Here is a 26,013-nt window from a genome sequence, read left to right as displayed (position 1 = left end):
AGAGGGAGGAGAAATAATAAGTTTGTAACTGCTGTAAGGAAGATCAGAAGTCATTTCTTTATATATTTTCCTTTTTTCTATCTGCATTGTTTCTTATATTTTTTCTTTTCTTAATCTTACATTATATAATTTCTTGTTTACCTTTTACATATGTAAAATTCTTTAATACTAATTATATATAAAAAGGAATGCTAAAATATAGGCATTCATATTAATACTTACAAATCTGAAAGTCATACATTAAATTTATTTTGGATTTTTTTTTCTTGATGGCAGTACACAATAGATTCAATTGATTGCAATTCTTTGCTCTCTATTATATATGGAATGTCTATGTACTTCTACATGTACATGAATGTAAGTGTGTAAAAAATGAGAAGGGACCAGCTGGGAGATAGGGCTACTTACCAGAGGAAAATCATCAGGATCAATCCAGACAATGCTTAGATCAGGATTATCAGTGTTGTCTTTGGCAACCTGCTTGACAATTTCCAGGAATTCGAAGCCATCTGAAAATATAATAACAGTTAAGCGATTACCTTGTGGATTGCTCTGCAGAAGAATACTTGGGTGTTTATAGTAATCAGACAAGAATAGCATATTTCAAGCAACTACAATCATGTGAGAGAAGATTATTTCAGTGCACTATTTCTCAGTCCCACCATTTCACTAGTGGTTCACTGTCTGCTTTCAAATTTGGGTGGTACCTACCAAGTCCTTTTTGTAGACACTAAACTCTGAGGTCAGCCCACTCAGAACTGGAATGGAAGACTTTCTTGTGGAGAACATTTTTTCCCTATTTCTAATGTTACACATATTGTATCACAGGGGAGTAAATGTCCCCAGAATGAGAGTGAAGATGGTTCCAGTTACATATGAAACACAGAGTAGGAGGAGAACAGTTGGCAATGAATCAGCGATTAAAATATTATTGCAAATGAAACATTTCAAAGATTAAGATGAAAATGCTTTTTATTTCAAAGCTGATTCTCTAATTAAATTGCTTTTAGCTTTTATTTGCAAAAAGGAAAAATGCAAAAATCCATAGAGCCACTTTCCCTCCTCTAAAAGAATGGGAGTATATTATAAATGCCTCTCTTTCAAGCTAACTTCTCCTACATCTGAAGAATGGAACATAGTTCATGGTGGTGAATACCTATAATTAGCATACATTTTGATGCCATAGGACACTTTCTTGTAATAGACAGGTGACGGACAGAAAGTCATCCCCTGACAGCCATGTTTTATGTTCTTTACATCAAGACCTACAACAAGCCTATGTGTTTTATACCTGGATCGTCTTCTTCAGCAAACGCCACAATGTGAATTCCATCTAGATCATCCTCCTATATGTAAGAAACATGTTCTGATGAGTGCATCATTAATTGTGAAGTATACAATACCACCAAAACATACATACATCACACACTGCTATTCCATGGTTCCAAATTGGCTTTACAAGATAGAGAGACAGATAAATTTAGGAAGAAAAGATAGAAGTATTGGTTATGTTTATCCTGAAAATGAGAATAGGAAGAGTTGGAAGGAATCTTTGAGGTCTTCTAGCCCAGCTCCCTGTTCAAGCAGGGGACCCTATACCATTCTAGATAAATGTTTGTCCAATCCCCCCGATTCTTAAGTATTGGAAGACTGCTTTCATGTCACTCCTAGTCCTTCTCTTTGCTAAACTTGATATACCAAGTTCCGGCAACTGTTCATCGTACACTTTAATCTTCAGACCCCTTATCTTTGTTGCTTTTCTCTGTACTTTTTGTACTTTTTTTGTATCATGGTAATCAAAACTGGATACAGTATCCCAAGTGTGATCTTACCAGTGCAATAAAAAGCAGTAATAGCATTTCCTATGATCTTGATACTATCTCTCGGTTGATGCAGCCTAGGAGTGCATTGGCTTTTTTGGCAGCTGCAGCACACTTATTCTTAAGTGGTTGCCACTAGGACTCTTAGATATGTCTCACTGCTGTTGAGCCAGGTACCACATATTCCATGTGCATTTTATTTTTCTTGCGGAAGACCTTACTTTTCTTTCCTCTGAATTGCATTTTGCTGGATAGGGCCCAGTGTTGATCAAGGTCCATCTGGATCTGGAGTCTATCTTCTAAAATATTGGCTATTCCCCCCAGCTTGGTGTCATCTACAAATTTGATGAGTTCCACTTCTATCCCCTCATTTAAATTATTTATAAAAATGTTGAAGAATACTGGGCCTAAGACAGAACCTTGAGATACGCCACTGTATGCTTTCCCTGCATTTAGACCAGTGGTGAAATCCAAATTTTTTTACTACCGGTTCTGTTGGTGTGGCTTGGTGGGCATGGTGTGGCTTGGTGGGCGTGGCAGGGGAAGGATACTGCAAAATCTCCATTCCCTCCCCACTCCAGGGAGAAGGATATTGCAAAATCTCCATTCCCACCCCACTCTGGGGCCAGCCAGAGGTGATATTTGCCGGTTCTCCAAACTACTCAAAATTTCTGCTACCGGTTCTCTGAACTGCTCATAATTTCCGCTACTGGATCTCCAGAACCTATCAGAACCTGTTGGATTTCACCCCTGATTTAGAGGACTACATGTTGAGTGCAGTTGGTCTGCCAGTTGTGAATCCATGTGGTGATGATGCTGTCTTTCCCACATTTTTCTATCTTACCAAGATTTAGGCTGTGGTCTACTTCGTCAAATGCCTTATTGAAGTCTTTGAATATCAGAAGAGCTGTCTTGTACAACATTAAGCAATTGCCCAGATGATGGGAAAAGAAACCATGGATATTTAATTTAAATTACACAGAAGTCAATTTCAATTGGACATTAAAAAATTATTCCCAGCAATGAGAGCTGTTTAATAATGGAATATTTTCTTGAGTGAATTCTCTTTACTGGAAGTTTTTAAACAATAGCAATAGCATTTAGCAATAGCACTTAGACTTATATACCACTTCACAGTGCTTCATAGCCCTCTCTAAGTTGTTTACAGATTCAGCATATTGCCCCCAACAATCTGGGTCCTCATTTTACTGACCTTGGAAGGATGGAAGGATGAGTTGAGCCAATGAGAATTGAAGTGCTGGCAGTTGGCAGAACTAGCCTGCAATACTGCATTCTAACCATTGTGCCATCACGGCTCAGAGGCTCCACAGAGGCTAAATGGCCATTTTTTGGGAATATAAGTGGTGCACTGAGCTGGAGGTTCTTTTGAACCTAGATATTCTATGATTATTTAAATCATTGCAACCTGGTGATTACAGAAATCAAATGAAGTTTTCACCTTCTGGATTAATGTTGTTATTTTGTATTAAACATAATTTTGTCACATAAGAGATTTGGAGTTAAATAATAACAATAAAAGGAGAAAAAAGAAGTTTTCTGACAGTCAGAAGAATTAATCAATGGAACGGCTTACCTCCCTTGACTGTGGATGCTCCATTCCTGGAGGTTTTTAACAAGTGTCTAGTCAGCTATTTGTCTAGAATGGTACAGGGTCTCCTGCTCCAGCAGGGAGTTGGACTAGAAAACCTCCAAAGCCCCTTCCAATTCTGTTATTCTCTTTTCTATATTCTGTAAAGGCTACTTGTGAAAAATTGATATTAAAAATCAAGTCTGGGACAGATTTTCTTCCACAAAAGTAGCATCCAAACCTTGGGCAGCTGGATTCAGTGAAAATTATATTGGCAAAAGCCCCCGGAGTTGGCAGGGAGGATGTTTATTGTGCACCTGCTACAAACGTCATCTTGGAATTATACCATGGAAAACCCTCATGTTCCTTGTGTCCCGCCAATCCCAGCTTTCAATTTCAATTGGTATTAATGCAAGAGGAAAAAAATCCATCTAAATGCTAATGTCTTTCCCCTCTGAGTCCAAAAGTGACAGAACCCCATAAAATGAAGAATTAAAAGAATAAGTGGAAAACATTGGTGGAGGGGTGGGAGAGAGAGAATGTAAGATCAAGACTTCAGCAGGGGAATCAGAATCTGAGAAGGATGTTTAGAGTAGATTTATGACTAAAATTGGAGCAAAAGTAGTCCAAGATAGTGTAGCCTTCTGTGCTTCTTTTTTGTTTTCCCCATACTCTCCCACTCAATCTCCAGCTGTCTTAACACAAGCACAATGCCAGAGTCGATAACTCATTAAACAAAAGACCCAGCTCTTCTCTCCAGTGCAGTGGAAGAAGTTTTTCTCCAGGTTCTTGTAGAGTGTATATAATTATCTACCAGAGACTATAAACTGCTGTTCAGTTCAGTGACAACAAAGCAAAGTTCTATCTACCACACTGACCTGCACACTTGCAGTTAAAATGATGTTTTAGTGAGCCAATCTATCCATTCCAATCCCTATGTGATTTATGCTGATTGACAACCATTCCAGATATTTTGAGGTAAAAGTCCTACCAAGCCAAAATCACTTAACTGGAAATGGTAAAGTTTGCACCTCAGATCTTCAATATGCAAAACAGAAATACTTTGCCAGTGAGCTCAAATTACACTTTATGTGAATGGTATAACAGAAATGTTCACATTCTAGGGTCCATCTCCTCCTTTCCATTTTCTTCTAGATACAAGTGAGGAGGTAAATTAAGCCATCTCTATCTATGGTTTTGAATAAAACTTCTAGCTGCTATTTGTGTTAAGAAAAAATGTGCTGCTATTCTTTCCCATTGGAAGTTTTTCCCTTTCTGTGTATGGATTTTCTACCTTCCATCAATGCAATTAACAGAAGGTACCAGACCCCTCCAGACAGCCCCTGGTAACATCCTCCCCATTGCAGAAGCAATGCAGAGTATTACCCATAAACTAACCAGTGATGTAACCAACAGAGGAAGAATAAAAGCTGGCAAGAAATCAGTGCTCAGTCCATGTCTTTCCTTCTCTCCATTTTTGAAGAAGTCTGGTGGTGGGAGAAAAAGCAAGTCCTTGTCTAGTTTAAGAAGCCTGGCAAAATGGTATCAAGGCATCATAGTTCAAAGGCACTTTCATGCAGTCCTTCCATTGATCCAGAAGAGAATCAGCTGGAGTTCCCAAGCTGATTCTCTTCTGGATCAATTGCCCCAATTCTCAATTTTTGATCTAAGATGCCAGAGCAACTTGGAGCTTGTAGACAAGACACTATCCTATTGCTGGGAAGTACTACTTCTCCTGCCCTTCCTCACCATTAACAAGCTATCTCAGGGCCCCAGGTGCCTTTACACTAGATTTCTGGGTGGTAGCCAGCAATGTTTTAATTTTTTTTATTTTGCCTCACCCCAATGCAAGCACAGCAGAGCAAAAGCTCAGGGACAGGTCTTTGAGGATATTCCCTCACTGACCAGCTCAGGTGAATGCTTGCAATAGCCACAGGAAGGACAATGAGGGAGGGAAAATGAAGCATCATAAAATAAATTCTAAGAAATCTGATGCAATGAAGACAGGAGCCCCTGAGCCTTAACTTCAGCAAGAAGAGAAGAAAACTAAGGAGCCAGAGACGTGCAATTTATTGTGGGAAGTGGAAATATTCTGTGTGTGAGGGGGAGCATTCTGGAGGGAGGGGAAGCAGTTTTGTAGCTATAATAAAGCAGAGATGAAAGTTATATCTATCTCTTGTCCCAAAGGTGCTTTTTCAAGAGGCAACTGGACTTTGTTTTTCCTTAAAGAAGTTTCTCTTCTCATCCAAGAAGTTTCTTCAGTTCTGATTCAAAAACTGAAGAAGCTTCTTGGATGAGAAGCAAAACATCTACAAAGAAAAACAAAGTCAAATTGCCTTTTTGAAAAAGCACCTTTGGGACAACCATGACCTAGACAACAGAATCTTCATAGACATTTATCTCTTATATAGAAATTACAATACAATAGGAATAGGCAAAGCCTGGCACTAGTCTAGTCACATCTTCCTAGGAGACAGTTAAAGAGCAAGTAGATGTGAGCTTGGGAAGAAATGCAAAATGATGATGATCGTGGCATTCTGGGAACAACACAAGAACACAGAATCAGTTCCTAAACAGCACAAATCAGACGTGTGGCTGGAGCCTCAGACTGACTCTCTCTGCAACTAACTGACTCACACAGAATAGGCTAATACCCTATTTGGGCTTGAAACAGCTTTTTTCCCTCAGCTTTTAGGAGCTAAGAGACACAGAAGATCAGGGACTGGATTCAGAGCTGCCTGTTAAAATGGTTTAAGTCTCAGAGTTTTAATTAGAGATACAAAGGGTTGAGCTGGGGATTTCTATAGGCAAAGCATGTATTTTATGAGACCAAAGATGCTGGGTTTAGAAAAGGAGGAATCTTTCCAGCTCTGTTCTATTCTATCTCAGGTCTGAAGTGTTGTGCTTAGAGGTTTACTGCTGCTGAACTTTCCTACTTCCTTAAGATCCCACTGCTAGGAGTTGTACCTGTGATGACAGAGGGAAACCTCTTTGATTGTTTTTAGTAACTAGATTATTAACTAAACATTTGATTAATTTATGTTTTTTGATTAAAAACTTCTTTCTACTTCTTGAAGAAGAAAAGAAAGTTATGTTCTGCCTGATATGAAAACTGGTTTAAACCTGTCAAGGACACACCTGGCTTGAACATTATGTTCCTGAATATGAATATGAGATTATGATTAACAAGATCATACTGAGAATATAATGGGATGCTATAGAATGCTACATATTACATACTAGACTTACTGAGCATGCATGCTCCATCAGAATGTGTCAAATAATGTTAACAAATGAAAGAACCATTCCAAAACTAATATGCATATAAGATGATCTTCTACCTTTCCAATCTGCTCCTCTCCTCTCTTGGGTAAGGTGCCTCTCCTTACTTGTGTACATAAATAAAGAGATTTTAATCTATCTTTCTGACTCGGGTTCTGTTTGGGCGAGACCACACAAGGCTAACAGATCTACTAATATTTACTGCTAACACCTGAATGGGATGAGAAGTGAAGGGCAGGAAGAATATGGGTACAGAACAGCTTTCTATGTTCTCTTTTAATTGCATTATAGCCAACATCAAAATAAATAAAATTTAAAACTACCATGTTTAGTTGTTTTTAGATTTAAAACCCTTCCAAATATTGCACTGAGTCAAGCTGTTGGTGTTTCCTTCTGTGGGAGAGGCAGAAAATAGCAAATGTTTAATGATAAAACATTCAGTACTTTTAGGCCTTTTTCTCTCCATGTCCCAAAATTCACTTCTGCTATAAGAAAAAGAGTGTACCTCTATAGAGGTACACAGTACTGTATGTGTGCAGCCTAGAAGAAGTTGTTATCCTTAATTGCTTGATGACAAAACAAGGTCACTTTGACTTGATCATTCTTTTTATTTAAAATACTATGAAATCTTGAGCTATTCATGGATGTGCCATAATTTTACTATAGTAAAACAATAGAATAGGTATTCTCTAAAATTATTTAAACGTAACATAGTACATACAAGTCTATCTTTGTATGAATAAACTAGATATTGCTTCTCTTAGAAGGAGGTTTCTTAGCAGTGATGGCTCATTCTAATCATTCTTTTCATTTGTACACAATTCCTGTTGCTGCCAGAAATTAGCTCAGACATTTACAAAGTGCCTTGAATTGAGTTTTGTGGATTAAAAGAGGAGGAATCCTAGCCTGAATGCATATTTATTTGTTTATTTAACTTTTGAGCAGGATAAAAATACAGGAAAAGATTTAAAAATTAAAACTACTATGGAAAACAGCACAATAAAATAAAATATTAAGCAGCAGTAAGACAGCAATTGCTATGGGATTAAAATTTCAATAATAAAACTAGCAATATTATACTAGGAAAAATAGTGAAATAATATTTTAAATATAAATATAAAAAATATAAAATATCAGGTGAAGCAAGGTGACCCAACTGAAAAGACCTGTTTTCTTCTGACCATCCTTCTTAACTCCTTTGGCCAGAGAAAGACTTCAGAAGGCAACTGTCAGCCCTTCAGGGTAGACAAACCTGAACACCTAAGTTATGAATACTATTCTGCTACTGCTACAATAACAGAATCTTGCAATCCCATTTCTGCCTTTATCCTGAAAAGAATTAGGAACGGTCAAGTCTGAGACAATTTCTCAAATTCCATTCCTCCTTTGGACTTAGATTTTTCTATTTGACCCTTGTTTTAGCTATAGCTCTTTATTCCCATTCCTCAAGGTTATTCTTATGCCCCATTTCAGCAATCCAAGGATAAGATAGGCAGGAACAGATACCCTTTTTGATATCCTGCATCAGGTTCCCTATGGCTTCATAGACTTGGACTATTGCTTTGAATTTTGCCTTGAAATGGCAAAGCACTAACATAATATGATATCATTAACTATTTGCTTGCATTATTTGAGCCAAATGAAATTTCTCAATCATTTTTGAAACTACTTAGCTATAAAGACATTGTAACAGTTGAAACATCAGTTTGGATAAGCATGAATGGCTATTGCATGAATAATCACACATCCAACCTACAAAGGCCTGCATGACCCTATTTTAGCTTTTCTATCCAATCCAGGGCCTTTTTCATATGAATATTCCATAAGGTTTACAACTTCCATCTCTTACCCAGATCTCAAACATGTCTTCAGGCTGCAACTTGCGCAGTGTGCTTCTGAAAGGGAAACAAATGTTTTTCAGTTCCATTCAAATCTATCTTGATTCATAAGAATATGTGTAGGGGAGGTAGATTCAGAAAGCATGACTGGCAGGTCAGAAACCAGTTCCATAAAACATTACAGTCACTCTTCCACAAACTCCACTCCAGAAGGACTGGAGCAGAGATGAAATTCAAAATTTTTCCCTACCAGTTCTGTGGGCGTGGCTTGGTGAGCATGGCTTAGTGGGCATGTGACTGGGTTGGTAGGGGTGGCCAATTCAATGTCACTCCCAGTCACATGACCTCTCCCCAGCCACATCTGCCCAGTTTGTATGGCTCCCAGTGATTTCTGTGGGAAATGGGTCATGTGACTGGGTGGGCATGGCCAACTCGATTGATCTCACCCTTAGGAAATTTCTCCTTAGTCCAACTCACAATAAAATAGCACTGTTCCAATATTTAAAATAGAATAGAATAACAGAGTTGGAAAGGACCTTGGAGGTCTTCTAGTCCAACCCCCTGCTTAGGCAGGAAACCCTACACCACTTCAGACAAATGATTATCCCATCTCTTCTTAAAAACTTCCAGTGTTGGAGCATTCACAACTTCTGGAGGCACATTGTTCCACTGATTAATTGTTCTGTCAGGAAATTTGAGGGGCTCCTGCAAAAATGAGGTAGATCCAAAGTGCTATTTTCCAAAGCACCAAAAGGTACAATAAGAAACAATGGATGGAAACTAACCAAAGAGAGAAGCAACCTAGGACGAAGGAGAAATTTCATAAGGGTGAGACCAATCAACCAATGGAATAGCTTGCCTTCAGAAGTTGTGGGTGCTCCATCACTAGAGGCTTTTAGAAAGGGTAAGGGAAGTACACCCAGTGATGGGATTCAAGTAATTTAACAACAATTTTTCTGCCCTAATGATATCTTCCAATAACCAGTTTGCCAAACTGTTCAGAAAGTTAACAACTGGTTCTCCCGAAGTGGTGCAAACTGGCTGAAACCCACCACTGAGTACACCCCAAAAGGACAGTGCCAGGAACCACTAAAACAATGCAGAAAACGTAAAACAGCCATTCCCCTTTTTTAAAAAAGTCAACACCAAAGCAAATGCAGCATTTGAGAGGGAAACTAAGAGCAGTTGCTCAGGCCAATTGGAAGCCTGGGCGTGCTGCCAAAAGCCATTAACCCTTCCAAATCTATTATTCTATGTTCTCTATGTTCTAAATTGGGTGCTTCACAGCAGAAGCAATACAGCTGGCTGGACCACACATGCATTAAATTCACGGCCTGTATGATCAAGCTGCATCATTGTCCTCTCCTGTATTTTTTCCCCCAGGAAGAAACAAGAAGTAGCCAACACTGCAGCAGCTATAAAAGGTCTTGGGAAACTTCAGGGAGTATCAGCTGATCACAGAAGTGTTACTTAATACTCTTTATAATGAAAATGTTTGTAATCTTGTCCTTCGTCCTGAAGGGAAGAGGTTAATCCCATCCCTAGATGGGTGATTGATGGGTTTCCCTGCCCTAATCCTGTCAGTTTCTGTTGTTTATTGTCTTGATTCAGCATGTATTGGCTGCATTCCAGCTGCAACTGTTAAGTGGAGCTATTAACTGAAGGGAGAGAGAGAGAAAAAAACCTCTCTTACACTTTATTTTTAACCGATTCTCTGAACTGCATAAGCAATTTACTAACAGTTTGGGCGAACCGGTGAGAACCGGCTGAATTTCACCTGTGGACTGGAGGACATTCAGAGAAAAGCATCAGCAGATGGTATTAACGTGAACAAGAGCAGTGTGTAGGGCTGATTCTATCAGGCTCAAGGTATTATATACCCTTTTCCATCCTTGTTTCCTCTACTACCTAGGTAGGTAGAACGGATTCTTTTCCTGAGAGGAAAGTTGAATAGCAAAATCTTTATGTGAACTGGATATTCAAATGAACATTGAAATGAATAGGGTAGCGAATGTAGACAAAACACTGTGGATTACAGTGTTGTGAGGGGAAGGCTTAATAGATCTCCACTGTTTTGTACTTTTCACAGATAGAATACAGATAGAGTACTTTTCACAATAGAAATCTTGAAAGCATCCAGCCATTAGATCCTCCTTTTCAGTTACCAAATATATGCTAACTTTCTCCAGGTTTTAGGAAGTACATGACAAAAATGAAGTTTTCAAAACACTAGCCATTAATCAACTCTAGATATAATAACTCTACCAAGCTCAGGAGGGAAGAAATATAAATTCACTATTTTTCAATGATTGATACTTGAATTCAACATGCATGGTTTTGTGCAGACTTTGATGTGCACATGTGCCGCGTCTCCTGCAGGAGCTGCATTGGTTGCCGATTTGCTTCCGGGTGCAATTCAAGGTGCTGGTTAAAGCCCAACCAGCTTGAGGCCAGGTTATCTGAGGGACCATGTCTTGCCAGTTACATCTACCCAACCCACTAGAGTAGGCAGCCAAGGACTGTTGCGGGTCCCATCCTCTAAGGAGGTACATCTGGTGAGATCCAGAAAAAGTACCTTCATAAAGGTGGCTCCCACCCTTTGGAATATTGTCCATTCAGAAATTAGACTGGCCTCCACTTTGACACTCTTTCGTAAGGCCCTGAAGATTTTGCCAGCAGGCCTGGGGAACCTAGAGTGGGATGGAGTCCACCAAATGACTTTTTTGACTGTGTTGTCATCAGGCAGGGGGTTATTGTTTTTTGTTTTTTTTCTATTTTGTGTTTTATTGCTTGTAAGCCACCTAGAGTCGCTGTGAGTGAGTAGGCAGCTACTGTATATAAATTAGATAGATAGATAGATAGATAGATAGATAGATAATAGATAGATAGATAGATGATAGATAGATAGATAGATAGATAGATAGATAGATAGATAATTGGTGGAAATGTAGGTGAAATGATCCTTATGCCATTCTCTGTACCTTTTGTGCTCATTCACAAACACAACCAATTCTTCTTCAGTATATGGCTTGTCAGGAACACGGATGGGATCATCCATAAATGGTTCATAAAAATCCACCTCATTTAGCTTTAGGCCCAATTTCTTGGCCACCTATAAGAAATGGGAAATGTTACATTGATAAATTATTGTAATTTATTTTGCTGAAAAGTATGGTATATTGTAGATGTACAATAGTAATTTCTATTTCTGAAAAATACATTTTAAATGTTTAGGATATATCATAAAACATAGAATAACTGAGTTGGAAGGGACCTTAAAGATCTTCTAGTCCAGCCCCGTATTCAAACAGGAGATCCTATAGCATTTCAGACAAAGGGCTGTCCAGTCTCTTCTTAAAAACCTCCAGTGATGGATCACCCATAACATTTGAAGGCTTCCACTGAATAATTGTTGTCACTGTCAGGCAATTTCTCCTTATTTCTAGGTTGATTCTCTCCTTGCTTAGTTTCCATGCATTGTTCTTGTCTTGACAATATTGATTATTGATATTATTGATCAATATTATATGAATATTTTTCAAACGTTAAAAGTATTCCATCTGATTTTTCAGTTTAAACTCCATGTCATCAGCAAAGCTGTTTTGAAAGTTAGAAAGCAAAAGTATAGTTGCACTCGCATATAATGCTCAGTATATAATTTTTATCTTATAAACAAAAACGCACAAGATTTTTTATATTTTTTGTTATGAAACTTCATATGTTATGACACTACAAATAGTATTTCTAAAGGCATGATGCTACAATAGCAGCTTAACTGCATGAAATAAGCTCGCTGGTGAACATACATAATATACTTTTCTTCAATTTTCTCCACAACAAAAACACATAATACTTATAAGGTAGGTTGGGCTGAAAGAGAATGACTGGCCCAAGGTCACCCAGCTAGAGTAGCTTTCATGCCTAAGGTGGAACTAAAACTCACAGTCTCTTGGTTTTTAGACCAGCACCACTGTACAGTCATATTGATCAGCCAACAATAGTAATGTATTCGTAAAAATAATCTCTACATCCTGAGGAGTCCACTAAAAGAGGTATAATATTTCTACTATATAAAACAGCCTATATAATAACCCAGAACTTAAGGATTCTTCTGTATTTGACTTGCAAGGGGCATAACCAATCGTTTTTTGTTTTTTTTTTAAATTTGATTTATATGCCGCCCTTCTCCGGAGACTCAGGGCGGCTTACAATGCGTTAAGCAATAGCCTTCATACTTTTATATATTTATACAAAGTCAGCTTATTGCCCCCACAAACTGGGTCCTCATTTCACCTACCTTAGAAAGGATGGAAGGCTGAGTCAACCTTGAGCCTTGGAGAGATTCGAACCAGCAGTAAATTGCAGGCAGCTGTGTTAATAACAGGGTGCGTAGACCACTGTACTATCAAGGCTCTTTTATAAAGGACATTTTGGAATTTTCCTTCACTAAAATGAGAATCATGAATCAAGAACATATGTGTTGTAGAAACTGAAAATATTGTTGAAATAGGCTCTCTGAAATAAAAAAAAAGTTAGAATATTGGCTCATAATTTAATGGCCTTCATTGTCTATACATTCATATTCAGAATGTACGTAAATGTTATGAACTTATGCTTTTAGGACAGAAAGCAAATATTATAAATAGATCTAATAGAGACCTGGAAAGGTGATCCCACAGCAGGATTATAGTAGATTATAGTAGATGAAATATACTAACTGTGCAAAAAGAACAGAAGACACAGAAAATGAGGGATTACGTTATATGTTAAAAATACCTTTTCTTGCTCAAAAATCCAAACAAATTAACTTAACAATGCTGCACAAAATAAAGAAATAAATGAAAAGAGTATCATTGTTGTTATTTACTACTGCTGCTGAACCAAAGAGAAGACATGCACTATATCTTCCAAAATAAAGTGAAGGCGATCCAGTTTTGTTTAGTGGTTAAGGCACCAGAGTAGAAGCCAGTAGATTGTGAATTCTAGTCTGATCTTAAGGCATGAAAGCCAGCAGGTGACTTTGGCCCAGTCACTCTCGACTCAGCCCACCAGACAATGTATAGCTGAATATAGCCAGATCATGTATAGCTGAAGTTATAGTCAAACACAACCCTTGGAGTTAAGCCAAAGTCAGTATGACTGCACAAAACCTTAATGAAAATCTGAGAACAGAAAAGGACACATACAAAACATGCCAAGAGGTCCAACAGAACCAGAATGGTCATGTTCTTTCTCCTCACCATAATTCAATTTCTGACATAGTCCATCTACCAAAATAACCCAAACAGTACCTTATTCTAGCTATAAGGCTGACTGAATAATTCCAAATAATCAGAATCATAAAATGCACTTAGAGCTTCAAGATTACCACTTTCTAGATTCGACCGGAAGCGTTGCGGTGAGACAGTCAGGGAATTAGCAGGCTCCAATGAGCTCCGTGAAAACCCGGACTGACAAACCACTGCCGAGGGGTCTTCGGACCGGAACCGTCCTATAGGGACAGGGACGAAGGAGAGGCACCTCGGAAGACCAAGAGGAACAGGCAAGTTCCTCGAAGGTCAGAGGAAACTCTCTCCGATTCGGCAGCAGAGGCAGCAGCCATTGCGGCTGTCAAGAAGCTGGGGCAACCGGGCTAAGTATTGAGCAGGAGTGGTGACTGGAACGGAGTTTTGAAGCTGGGTGAGTGACAGCCAACCCATAGGCGAAGCAACAATAAAAAAACCTTTTAAACCTGAAAAAACCCCAGCGTAAAAATAGCGGCTAACGGGCATAGGGGGAAGAAAAGAGATGTCTGAAGCGCAATTTAAAGGGACAAAAACCCGAAAAGAAAATTGACTTTTGAATAAAATTATTTAGAAAACTTTAAAAACTAGAAGAAATAACCCCAAAATTGGCTAAAGGATTGGAAAGAAAATAAACAGATCCTTTTTTTGAATTTTAAGAAAAACAAAAGAGAAAGTGGACAATAAACCCTGTAACAGAAATGCTGTCTAAAGAAAAGAAAAAAGAGAGAGAAGAAAAGTGCTGTTTAATTCGGACTGGACTATAAAACTGATTTGGCATTTTCAAAGTTAAAAAGAAGAAAAGAGAAGCTAGTAAAGATTGTTAACGTGGATTGAAACAAAATGGATACTTTGTCAGACAACTGATAGGAATTGTGGACTGCAAAGATATACCTTCAGGAGAAAAAAGAGCATTGCAATTTGGAACCTTTGTTTTAGAAAATTTTGAACTTTATTAATGATAACAGCCGTGAGAAGGGGAGGATTTTGGGGAGGATTTCTTTGTCTGCAAGCAGCTTGACTTTGAAAAAAAAAAGGAATACAACGAAACTTTTAAAATTGGAATAATACCAACCCAGAAAGAATAAAATGGCGCAGGAAATTAGAAAAATGATGAAAATGATGTACTTGTCATGGAAAACGGAAATAAGAGAAATAATTACAATGTTACATGGAGAATTGAAACCTGAGGACCCAAAAATTGAGATAGAGCATGTTCAAGCTGACAAGGAAACAAAGACGGAGAAGCAAGACACAGAGACTGAAAATAAAGAGGAAGATAAAGACAACAAGATTAATTATGAAAAATTAATTGAATATGTGGATAGTAACAATAAAAAGGAGGTTTTTAGAGATTAGGATTAACAATGGAAAAAACAGAGAGGGTGGAAAGAGACGAAGGAAAGAAGGGTGGAATAGAAAGAATATAAAAAACTTAAATGATTACACTGGGATTAACAGTGAAAAGATAAAAAAGAGAGAAAAAGAGTGGAAAGCAACAGGAAATACAGGGCAAAATAGAAGAGTCCAGGACTTTGAAATACAGAATGATTACTTTGGGGTAAACAGTGGGGAAATTAAAAAAAGAGAAAAGAGATGGGAAATATAGGGCAAAATAAGAGAGTTCAAGATTTTAAACAGGGGTGAAATATAAAATTTGTTACTACCGATTCTGTGGGCATGGCTTGGTGGTGGTGGGTAATGTGACTGGGTGGGCGTGGCCAACTTTTTTTTTTATTTTAACTTTTCAAAGCATTTTTTCTGCAAATGCAAAAAAATGCTTTGAAAAGCCTCTGTCGATCAGGAACACAGCTGGGATCATCAGAGCCTTTTCAAAGCATTATTTTAACCACCTCTTCTGCTGAAGAGGTTGCAGAAAAAAATGCTTTAAAAGTCTCTCTGATCATCCCAGCTGAGTTGCCTGATCATTTTAAAAAATGCTTTGAAAAGTCTCTGTGACGATCAGGCAACTCAGCTGGGATCGTCAGAGAGACTTTTAAAGCATTTTTTTCTGCAACCTCTTCCGGGGAAGAGGTGGTTAAAAAAATGCTTTGAAAAGGCTCTGACGATCCCAGCTGTGTTGCCTGATCGTCACAGAGACTTTTCAAAGCATTTTTTTAAATGATCAGGCAACTCAGCTGGGATGATCAGAGAGACTTTCAAAGCATTTTTTAAACCACCTCTTCCTCGGAAGAGGTTCAGAAAAAAATGCTTTGAAAAGCCTCTGAGATCCCAGCTGAGCCACGCGATCATCACAGGCTTTTTTTTTAACTTTTAAAAGCATTTTTTCAGCGGAAGAAGTTGTAGAAAAAATGCTTTTAAAAGTAAAAAAAAGAAAAGATATCAACAAAATAAATTACAGGAAGAACTCCAAAAAATAGAGGAAAAACTATATTAAGATCTGCAAAATAAGAAATTTAAAGAGGAATGGAGAATAATTAAACACAAATTAAACTTGATTACACAGGAAGAAATTGCTCTGAAAATAAAGGCAGCGATACAAAACCATTTTGAGCATGCAAACAAAATAAGTAGATGGCTAGCTTTTAAGCTGAAAAAAGAAAAAGAAAAAAGAATGATACAATGCTTGAAGAATGAAGAAGGGGAAGTATGTTACAAAACAGAAGGGAAAAAAAATAGTACATAACTTCCTCTCCAAACTGTATACTCAGGAACAAAAAAAGGAAACTGAAATACAGAGATATATAGAGGAAATAAATGTTTGCAAGCTGACAGAGGAACAGAAAGAGACATTGAATAGACCAATCTCCGAAACCGAATTTGGAATGGCAATGAAAAAACAAAAAAAATAATAAATCCCTAGGCCCAGATGGATTACTGATAGAACTATATAAAAATATGATAGAACAGACTGGAGAATTTATGATAGAAATATTTAATGAAGTATTGCAAGAGACAAAAACACCCAAATCCTGGTCAGAAGCTCTAATTACATTGATTCATAAGGAGGATTCAGATCCACAACTAATACAAAATTACAGACCTATCTCTCTACTGAATTCCGATTATAAATTATTTATGTCAATAATTGCAGATAGACTAAAAGTGATTCTGAACAAACACATACATTTGGACCAAAGTGGTTTTCTCCCAGGATGGCAAATCAAAAATAATACACGGATGATAGTAGATATATTAGAGTATTATGAGGTACATGCAGAGAAACAATTTTCACTGGTTTTCCTTGATGCGCAAAAGGCCTTTGACAATTTGAACTGGAACTTCATGACACAATTAATACAGAAATTGGACTATGGACAAAAATTTGGACAAATGATTGGGAAAATTTATTCAACACAGACCGCAAAGGCATTGATTAATCAGGATATGACAAAAGGCTTTGAAATAACAAAAGGAGTAAGACAAGGCTGCCCACTCTCCCCACTTCTTTTTATTCTAGCACTGGAGCCACTTTTAAATAAAATTAGGGAAGATAAAGAAATAAAGGGCCTGAGAATTAAAAGTGAGGAGTACAAAGTCCAGGCATATGCAGAAGATATGGTCTTTATCATTGAGAAACCTTTAGAATCTGGCCCCAAACTGATTAGAAAAATAGAAGAATTTGGTGAAATAGCAGGGTTAAAAATTAATAAGAATAAATCAAAATTACTAACTAAAAATCTTACAAAAAACCAGGAGACAGAATTAGAAAGGATTATGAATATCCAAGCAACAAAAAAAATTAAATATTTGGGAATCTGGTTCACGGCAAGAAGTTCCTCAATTAAAAAAGAAAACTATGATAAATTAACTGAGCAAATTAGGAAAGATTTGGAAAACTGGACAAAGTTGCAGATTTCATGGATGGGAAGAGTGGCAGTAATAAAAATGAACATCTTGCCCAAAATTTTATTCCTCTTCCAGACTATTCCGATAAAAATGGGAGAAAATTTTTTCGACTTATTAAATAGATTAACTACAAAATTTATTTGGCAAGGAAAGAAGCCTAGAATTAGGTTAAAAGTATTACAAGATACCAGAGAGAGAGGAGGAGCCGCCCTCCCAGATTGGGAGATCTACTATCAAGCAGCAGGATTAGTTTGGATAAAGGAGTGGATGGAATTGGAAAATAAAAGGCTGCTAACATTAGAAGGACATGATCTAACTATAGGGTGGCACTCATATTTGTGGGGAGGAAAACAAAATATTTATGGATACTTTAGAAGGCACACAATTAGGAATTCTTTACTAATAATTTGGAATAAAATTAAAAAACAGCATTATATACAAATCCCGTCTTGGATTTCCCCAGAGGAAACTTTAACATATCCAAATTTAGTAGACTGGACAAAATTAATTAGGTATAGAGACATAATAACTAAGAGGGGAATATTAAAAACTAGAAATGAATTGGAACTGGACTTAGGAAGAGAAGTGCAATGGTGGACATATCTGCAGATAAATTCAAAGTACACAGAGATCAAGTCCGACTAGATCAAGTCCGACTAGAAGAAACAGAATTAGATAAAATCATACTAGGGAATGATCGAAAACTAATAAGTAGACTACACAAGTTTCTAATTCGATATAAAATGGAAGAGGAAACGGTGAAAGACACGATGATCAAATGGGCACAAAACTTTACCCATGTGATAGAACTAGAGAAGTGGGAGAGGATGTGGAAAACGAACATGAAACTAACAATTGCGACAGCATACAAGGAAAACCAGATGAAAATGTTTTATAGATGGCACCTCCCACCGGCCAGAATTGCGAAAATGTTCCCTACCAACTCCCCGAAATGTTGGAAGTGCAAGACTGGTTACGGAACATACTATCATCAATGGTGAACCTGTACGATGGCACAAAAATTCTGGAAGAAAATCAAAACTTGGCTAGTAGAAATAATTCAGAACCCAATAGAGGGAAAACCGGAACAATTTCTGTTAGGAATCTCAATAGACAACTATACTAAAGAAATACAGTACCTTATATTGCATATATTGACTGCAGCACGTATTGTATACGCACAATATTGGAAGAAGGAAACACTACCAACAGAAGAGGATTTAATTTAAAAAATTCTAGAATGTGCAGAATTAGATAAATTAACTAAAGAAATTAAGGGGAAAGAAGAATCAAAGTATTATAAGGTTTGGAGTAGATGGTATGAATGGTTGAAACATAAGGAAATAAGTTAAATGATGAAGAAAGGAGGGGGAAAATGTGTATGATCCTTTGTTAGTAAAGAGGAAATGATATAAAGTAGAAAATGAACGTCAAATAAGTATATACTTAAATATTTGTAAATATTGATGTATAGAAAGAGCAGACGCTGTGTATAGCTGAAAGAAAAGTGATATTTTTCTTTTTTGTGTTACTTTTTGTTGTATGTATATGTTTGATTTTTAATGTGTTTTTAATGTGTTTAAAATAAAAAACTTAAAAAAAACTTTTAAAAAAAAGCCTCTGATGATTGTGCGGCTCAGCTGGGCATTGGGGGGGGGTGTGTGCAGGGATTTTTGCTACCGGTTCTCCGAACCACCCGCCACCATTGCTACCGGATCGGGCGATCCAGTCCGAACCGGGAGCATTTCACCCTTGATTTTAAAGCTCAAAAGAAAAAAAGGGGAAAGAAAAAGGCAAAAATTAAAATGAAAAGGGAGAAAAGGAGAAAGAAATGAAAGAGGAATATGCTATATATACTTAGAATTGAAATATGAATTGTAGTAAGAAATAATGGAAAATCATATGACTGTAAAAATGAATTGAATAATAATTAGAATATTTTTATTTGCATTTTTGAAACTTAGATAATGATAAATTTTTAGAAATATGAATAAGTTTAAACTGTAACAATTGAAATACCTTTAATGGTATAGGGTGGTGAAAGTAGAAATGATTAAGTTGTGGTTTTGAGCAATATATGGGGAAAGCTATATGATTAGAGGATAACAGCTAGAACATATTAAAATTTAACTAGGCAAATTGTAATAATTGAAATATTTTTAATTGCATATTGTGGTGACAGCAGAAATGATTAAGTTGTGGTTTGGAGGAACATATGGGGAAACTATTTGGTTTATTATTATCATGTAAAAGAAAAGATGGTTACATAATTAATTGATTTATAAGAAGTTGGATTGCATGAAAATGCAAATAATTGGAATATCCATGTCTATATTTTTGAATATACAAAGAAAAAAGATAGTTCTATAACTAACTGATTTATACTAAAATGTTGGATTGTATTACCTAAGGAAATGAATGTTATAAAATAAGTGGGTTTATTATTCCTATAAGAAATGAACAATTGTAACACCACATAATTAATTAATTTGATGATGGATATAAAAATAGATGACAATGGGAAGGTGTACAACATAGAATAGAAGGGAAAAATTGAATTTGGTTAAGATCAGAGATGAGAATGAAGGGTAATATTGGTTTTAAAAAAATAGATGTAAATAAATATCATGGCAAAAAGGAAGTATAGAAATTGTAAATTTAGTTGAAATGACTAAAAACTGTTTAAATTTGTGAATTGGCCAAATACTCTGTTCAGAAAAAATACATTGTATGTTTGTATGTGTGTTTGTGTAAAAAATAAAAAAAACTTTAAAAAAAAGATTACCACTTTCTCAATCACCAGATCAGCATGGGAATCTTTATGTCCTTACCCCTTTGTCAAATGTGGCAAAGAACCTGACATAAGGCTGGAAGTGTTCAGCTGCCTCTTCAAATGCTTTGTAATCTGAGAAGGAGGAAAAAGAAAAAAGAATCACATTTTATTTGTTTAAATTAAGATCAATACAATATTTTGTATCACTGTAGCTCATATGCTAGCCATCACTCATTGTGAAATATTGTTAAAAATATTATGTACAGGTAAATTATATAAAAATGGCTTACTATAAGCAATACAGACCTCAGAAAAACATTTGGGTGAATAATTAATGAAACTTAATGAGGACCCGGTTTGTGGGGGCAATAAGCTGACTTTGTATAAAAAAGAACACCACTTTGAGGGGGGGCGAAAGCCTTACTAAGCAGGTATATACAAAAGTATGAAGGCTATTGCTTAATGCATTGTAAGCCGCCCTGAGTCTCTGGAGAAGGGGGGTATCTAAATCGAACCAACAAATAAATAAATAAACTTTGGGATAATTTTTCATACATCAGGACTATAGTGGCTCAAGTTAGGATACTAAATTTATTTATTTATTTGCATCTCGCCTTTATTATTTTTACAAATAACCTAAGGCAGCAAACGTACCCAACACATCTTCCATGTCCTATTTTCTCTACAATAGCCCTATGAGATGAGTTGGGTTGAAAGAGAGAGACTGGCCCAAGTCACCCAGCTGGCTTTCATGACTAAGATGGGACTAGAACTCATGGTCTCCTGGTTTCAAACCTGGTGTCTTAATCTCATAAACATATTTTATGTGGTGAAAAAGCATTCTAAATTTAAATAAAAGGTAGGAAAAATAAATTACAGTAATATCATTATATGTTCTCTGCTATAAATTTCTATGACTCATCTCTTAGTTCAAGGATTTTATTGAATGAAGTTATACTGCACTAGTGAGGCCACACTTGAAATACTGCATCGAATTCTGGTCACGATGATACAAGAAAGATGCTGAGACCAGGGGAAAAAGTGCAGAGAAGAGCAACTAAGATGATAAGGGACTGCAGGATAAATTCCACTAGGAACAGCTAAGGGAACTATGTATGTCACTCTAGCCTAATGAAGAGAAGAATTAGGGGTGACATGATAGTTGTCTTCTGATACATAGGAGGCTGCCAATGAGAAGTGGGGGGTTGACTTATTCTCCAAAGTTCCTAATCAGTATCTTTTATCTAGTGGGTGCATGCCCAATTCCCTCTGGTCCCTGAGTCATTCCGCTTTGGGTTCCAATTTTTATTTACTTGTACTGCATTTCCAATCTAGTGGAGAGAATCACACTTCAGTTTGTTTGTTTTTTTAATATTGCCACACAGAAAGTACCTCATTTCTAATTTAGTGTATACAGAATCATAGTCTCAGAGACCCAAATACATTGGAGTACAGGTAGTCCTCGACTTACTACCACAATTGAGCCAAAAATTGTGTAACTTTCATAAATATGAACCAGATGCCAAGTATCTGAACTTTGATCACATGATCATGGGGATGCTGCAAAGGTCGTAAACTGTGAAAAATGGGCATAAGTCACATTTTTGTCATTGTAACTTTGAACAGTCATTAAATGAATTGTTGTAAATTGAGGACTAGCTGTAGATGTAACAGAGCTCATTGCCTTGTAATGTAAGGAGCTGTTCAAACCTTGGATGAGTGTGTTGAGGATTGGGCAAGGACAGAAAATATATACCTACTTTGAACATCTGTACTATTCTACGCAGGGCTACACACAGTGCATGCTGTAAAGTATGTATAAATGTTTTAAGAAACATATCAATTCATTTCAACCAAAGGAAAAAAATAATATTGCTTTCCAGCTCCCTTCAGATTTCATCATGACTTAGAACGCACGTTCTGAATCTTCTCCTTTGAAGTAGCCAATAAGTTTGATCTCCTCCTCCATGTGATCAAAGGCTTGAACTTCCAGTTTGTTGTTAATGATTTCTACAGGATCTTCCATCAGCTGTCAGGAAGAAAGAATTTTGACAGGAACAACTTAACACAAAGGCAATGATGGAAAACTTCATGCTGAATCCAAGGAAAGTTGTAGTCTCAGTGTCTATGTCACATTATTGTTTGTCACCAAAGAGAACATGAACAGAAACTTTAAAAAACTCACTATCACAGCATAATGTGGGTCAGTGGCTCAGTTAGCTTGTACACTTACCCTATATATTCACAGATAAATCCACCTGTGACTAAGTTGCCCCACAACATTTTTGTATGCTTTAAAGAGGATGCAATTTATGCCACAAGGTATTATGCCATTTAAAAAGTGGGCTTGACTATCAATTTGGGGATCTATAAAAATAGACTGTACTGGAATGGACAACCCTTGAAATACTGAATCCTTGAAATACTAGAACTTCTGTTTTAAACATGTGAAATCGAGTGGCTGAGTTTGATCTTCTTCAGGAATTTATTGAGAATAATTTATTTATTATTATTAGTTTGGGCCCATCTAAAAGTAGTATTTTGACAATTATTCTTTATAATAGATACCATTAGTTTTGAATGGAAATAATGTTTGTTTCTTTAACTTAAAATAGATGATTTGCATTCCACTATATTATTTGTGTTCCTTGGCAAAAGAACATCTCTGTAACTAGCATTAATGATAATATATTATTTCTACTGGAAAACAGGATGAACCTACATCCAATAGGAATTCAACCAAGACATCTGCTGACATTTGCCCATCAAACTCTATTACATGATCCTCCTTAAAGATATATAGGCTTCCTTCTTCATCCAAACCTAGAAAAAAGACAAAAATGCAAATAAATACATGGATCAGTGCTGCAGTGTGAGTGAAGGATAACACAAGTCACGTTTCCTACATAAGATACAATTAAATATTTTCGCTCACTATGGGTTCTGAACAGTGGTGGGATTCAAATAATTTAACAACTGGTTCTCTGCTCTAATGACCGGCTGGGTAGGCGTGGATGGGTAGTCATGTGACTGGATGAGCATGGCCAACTTAACATTGCTCATGTCGAGGGGTGCCTTGCCTTGCCTGGCCTCTCCTCGCCCCTCCCCTCCCAGCCACTTCTCGCCTTGCTTGTCAGATATTTACTCTTTGGCTTGTTGAAGTCAAAACTAGTACCTGCTGCAATGATAAATCTGTATTTTAATCCAGGCGAAACTAAACAGAAGCAGTATAAGAACAATTTAGAATCTTTTACCTAAAATGGCATTAAATTCGCGGGGGAAGGGAATTGAATGCAATTGAATGGAAGACCGGAACTCCGAGAGAGCAAGTGCTCATCAAGGACGAAAGAGAGACTGGTTTGGCAAATATTTATAAGCTTTTTGTGAACTCCCTTATGCTAATTTTTTGTTAAGGTTGGGCTAGTAATGTGGAGGGGGAGGTAAGATGGAATCTGAACGTTGTTTAAGCTTTTTAAATAAAGACTAAACTGTTACTTTAATTCGAGGATCTAACCCAATAACTGGCATAGACCATATTTAATTTTTAACATTAATTATTTATTCAGAACATCTTATTCTATTCACAGGTGATCTACTGGAACTACAACTGGACTTCGAGGCAGCTCCTTATATACCTAGGAGGCGGAGTCAAGGTAAGGAGGGGTTAAGGGGAGAAGGGAAGTGGGGGTGGTTTGTGTTAACTCTTACTTTACCATGCTGTTAGTCACATACGTTATGTGTTAGGCATTTATATGTGACATATACATTGCAGGCAATAATCAAACCGCTGAAAAACAAAAATACACAAGAGAAACAGAACAAGTAGATAATAGTATGATAGAAAATCCTTTTGCGCACACTACACATATACAGTATTCCAGGTGTCATCAACCTTTCATTCCTCAGGGACCACTAAGTTCATAATTTTAAATCCCGCAGACCACTAATATGAATCTAGCGCACCGCTCGCTGAAGCACCTGGACTCCCAGTGATGGGATGGGGTCCTTCAGGCACTTAGCTTGGCTGCCTGTTTCTGCAACATTAGACATTCAAAGAGCCATTTGGACTCATTTCCTACAGAAAACAAAACATCGGGATCTCTCATCTCTCTCTTTCTCTCTCTCAGTATCTTTCTCTCTCATCTCTCTCTCTCTCTCTCTCTCATCTCTCTGTCTCTCTCTTTCTCTCTCTCATCTCTCCCACCTCTTTCTCTCTCTCATCTCTCCCACCTCTTTCTCTCTCAACTCTCTCTCTCTCCCCTCTCTTTCTCTCTCATCTCTCCCATCTCCTCTTTCTCTCTCTTTCTCTCCCCTCTCTCCCCTCCCTTTCTCTCTCTCTCTCCCCTCTCTCTTTCTCTCTATTCTGATTCTTTGGTGCAACCAAGGTGCGTGCAGCACCAACAAAGTCTGGAAAAAACACCTGTGAGAGCCAGCACAAGATGAAGCTTCGCTCCTGCTCTGAAATATGGAGCAAATCTCCATCCCCCGCCCTTCCCTTCTCAGGGACTGGGAGGGCGTGGGGCGGGGACAGACAGTGATGGGACCATCCAACAGGAAGCCACAGCAGGGGAACAAAAGAGCTATGGGTTGCCGACATCCATTGCTTTGGCCTGCCTGCGCCGCCACCCCACCCCCCTTTCTGCAACAGCACCAGTACCTCATTCTGGCCGGCGAGGGCTGCCCTACTCTTTGCACCTTCACCAGCTGCAAAGTTGCAAGTTGCACGTACTTCCCTCTACAGCAGAGATTTCCAGCCCCACCACAAGCTGCCTGGCCGGTCCCATATTCCAGAGCTCTGGTCACAGGACTGGCCCATTGGTCATCCCAGAGCAGCTCCTCCACCTGGGTGCGCTGCAGACCACCAGTTGGTGACCTCTACTGTATTCTGCTTTTTAAATTGTGGTGGCCTTTTTGGCAAAGATATGTATTTGATCTGCATCCAAATTTCAATCCTGAGTAAATTTCTGCCATCTTCAAATAGAAAAATAGGATCGTTTCTTTTCTTTATGTGCAACTTAAGTAGTTGTCCCCAGTCCAGTCACTTCATCACTGATGCTGCTTCAAAGTGCTGGTTAACTTGAACGGAAAATGCTTGTATTTGAGTGAGGCCAAAGTGAGGCAGGACACTTCCACCTCTCTCTTTGTGAAGTAATATACTGGGTTTGGCACGGGAAATGAGCTTAACACTCTGGGCCTGCTAAAATAGCACCCAGAACCAATTTGTAAAGCAGCCTGAAAACCCATTCAGGTCAAAGGATTTGGAGAGGGGGGATTTTGTTAAGCAAATGACCACCACAAAACAAACTTAAATCCCTAGCATTTTGAATATGAATGTTTTAAATATTGCTACTGAAGATGAAGAAAATGTATACTTTCTTCACAGTACCTATGTAATAACTTGCTGTCAGTATGAAGATATTTCTAATTAGAATCTCTAATCCTAAAAATTTCTCATAGAGGTGATATCTATGGAGATTCTCAGCCATCCAGATCATGGTTGTCCCAAAGGTGATTTTTCAAGAGGCATCTGGACTTTCTGGTTTTTCTTTGAAGATACTTTGCTTTTCATTCAAGAAGCAAAATGTCTTCAAAGAAAAACCAGAAAGTCCAGTTGCCACTT

General features: G+C 37.5%; 1 protein-coding gene across 1 annotated transcript in view; it reads right to left on the bottom strand.

Moving 5' to 3' along the window:
- The window catches only part of CASQ2 (calsequestrin 2), a 96,531-nt gene that overhangs the window by 18,486 nt on the left and 52,032 nt on the right, over positions 1-26,013 (bottom strand). Inside the window, exons 3-9 of the mRNA XM_034411163.2 lie at positions 23,116-23,216; positions 22,311-22,422; positions 20,452-20,525; positions 11,510-11,640; positions 8,540-8,585; positions 1,292-1,346; positions 409-509 (exon numbers count right to left, since the gene is read on the bottom strand). Of these exons, the coding sequence (XP_034267054.2) occupies positions 409-509; positions 1,292-1,346; positions 8,540-8,585; positions 11,510-11,640; positions 20,452-20,525; positions 22,311-22,422; positions 23,116-23,216 (620 nt within the window). The remainder of the gene's footprint in view (positions 1-408; positions 510-1,291; positions 1,347-8,539; positions 8,586-11,509; positions 11,641-20,451; positions 20,526-22,310; positions 22,423-23,115; positions 23,217-26,013) is intronic.

The sequence above is a fragment of the Pantherophis guttatus genome, chromosome 2, assembly GCF_059756535.1.
Source record: "Pantherophis guttatus breed Tessera chromosome 2, ASM5975653v1, whole genome shotgun sequence".
In the NCBI taxonomy this organism is placed as follows: Eukaryota; Metazoa; Chordata; class Lepidosauria; order Squamata; family Colubridae; genus Pantherophis; species Pantherophis guttatus.
This window is presented reverse-complemented; position numbering and strand designations above follow the sequence as displayed.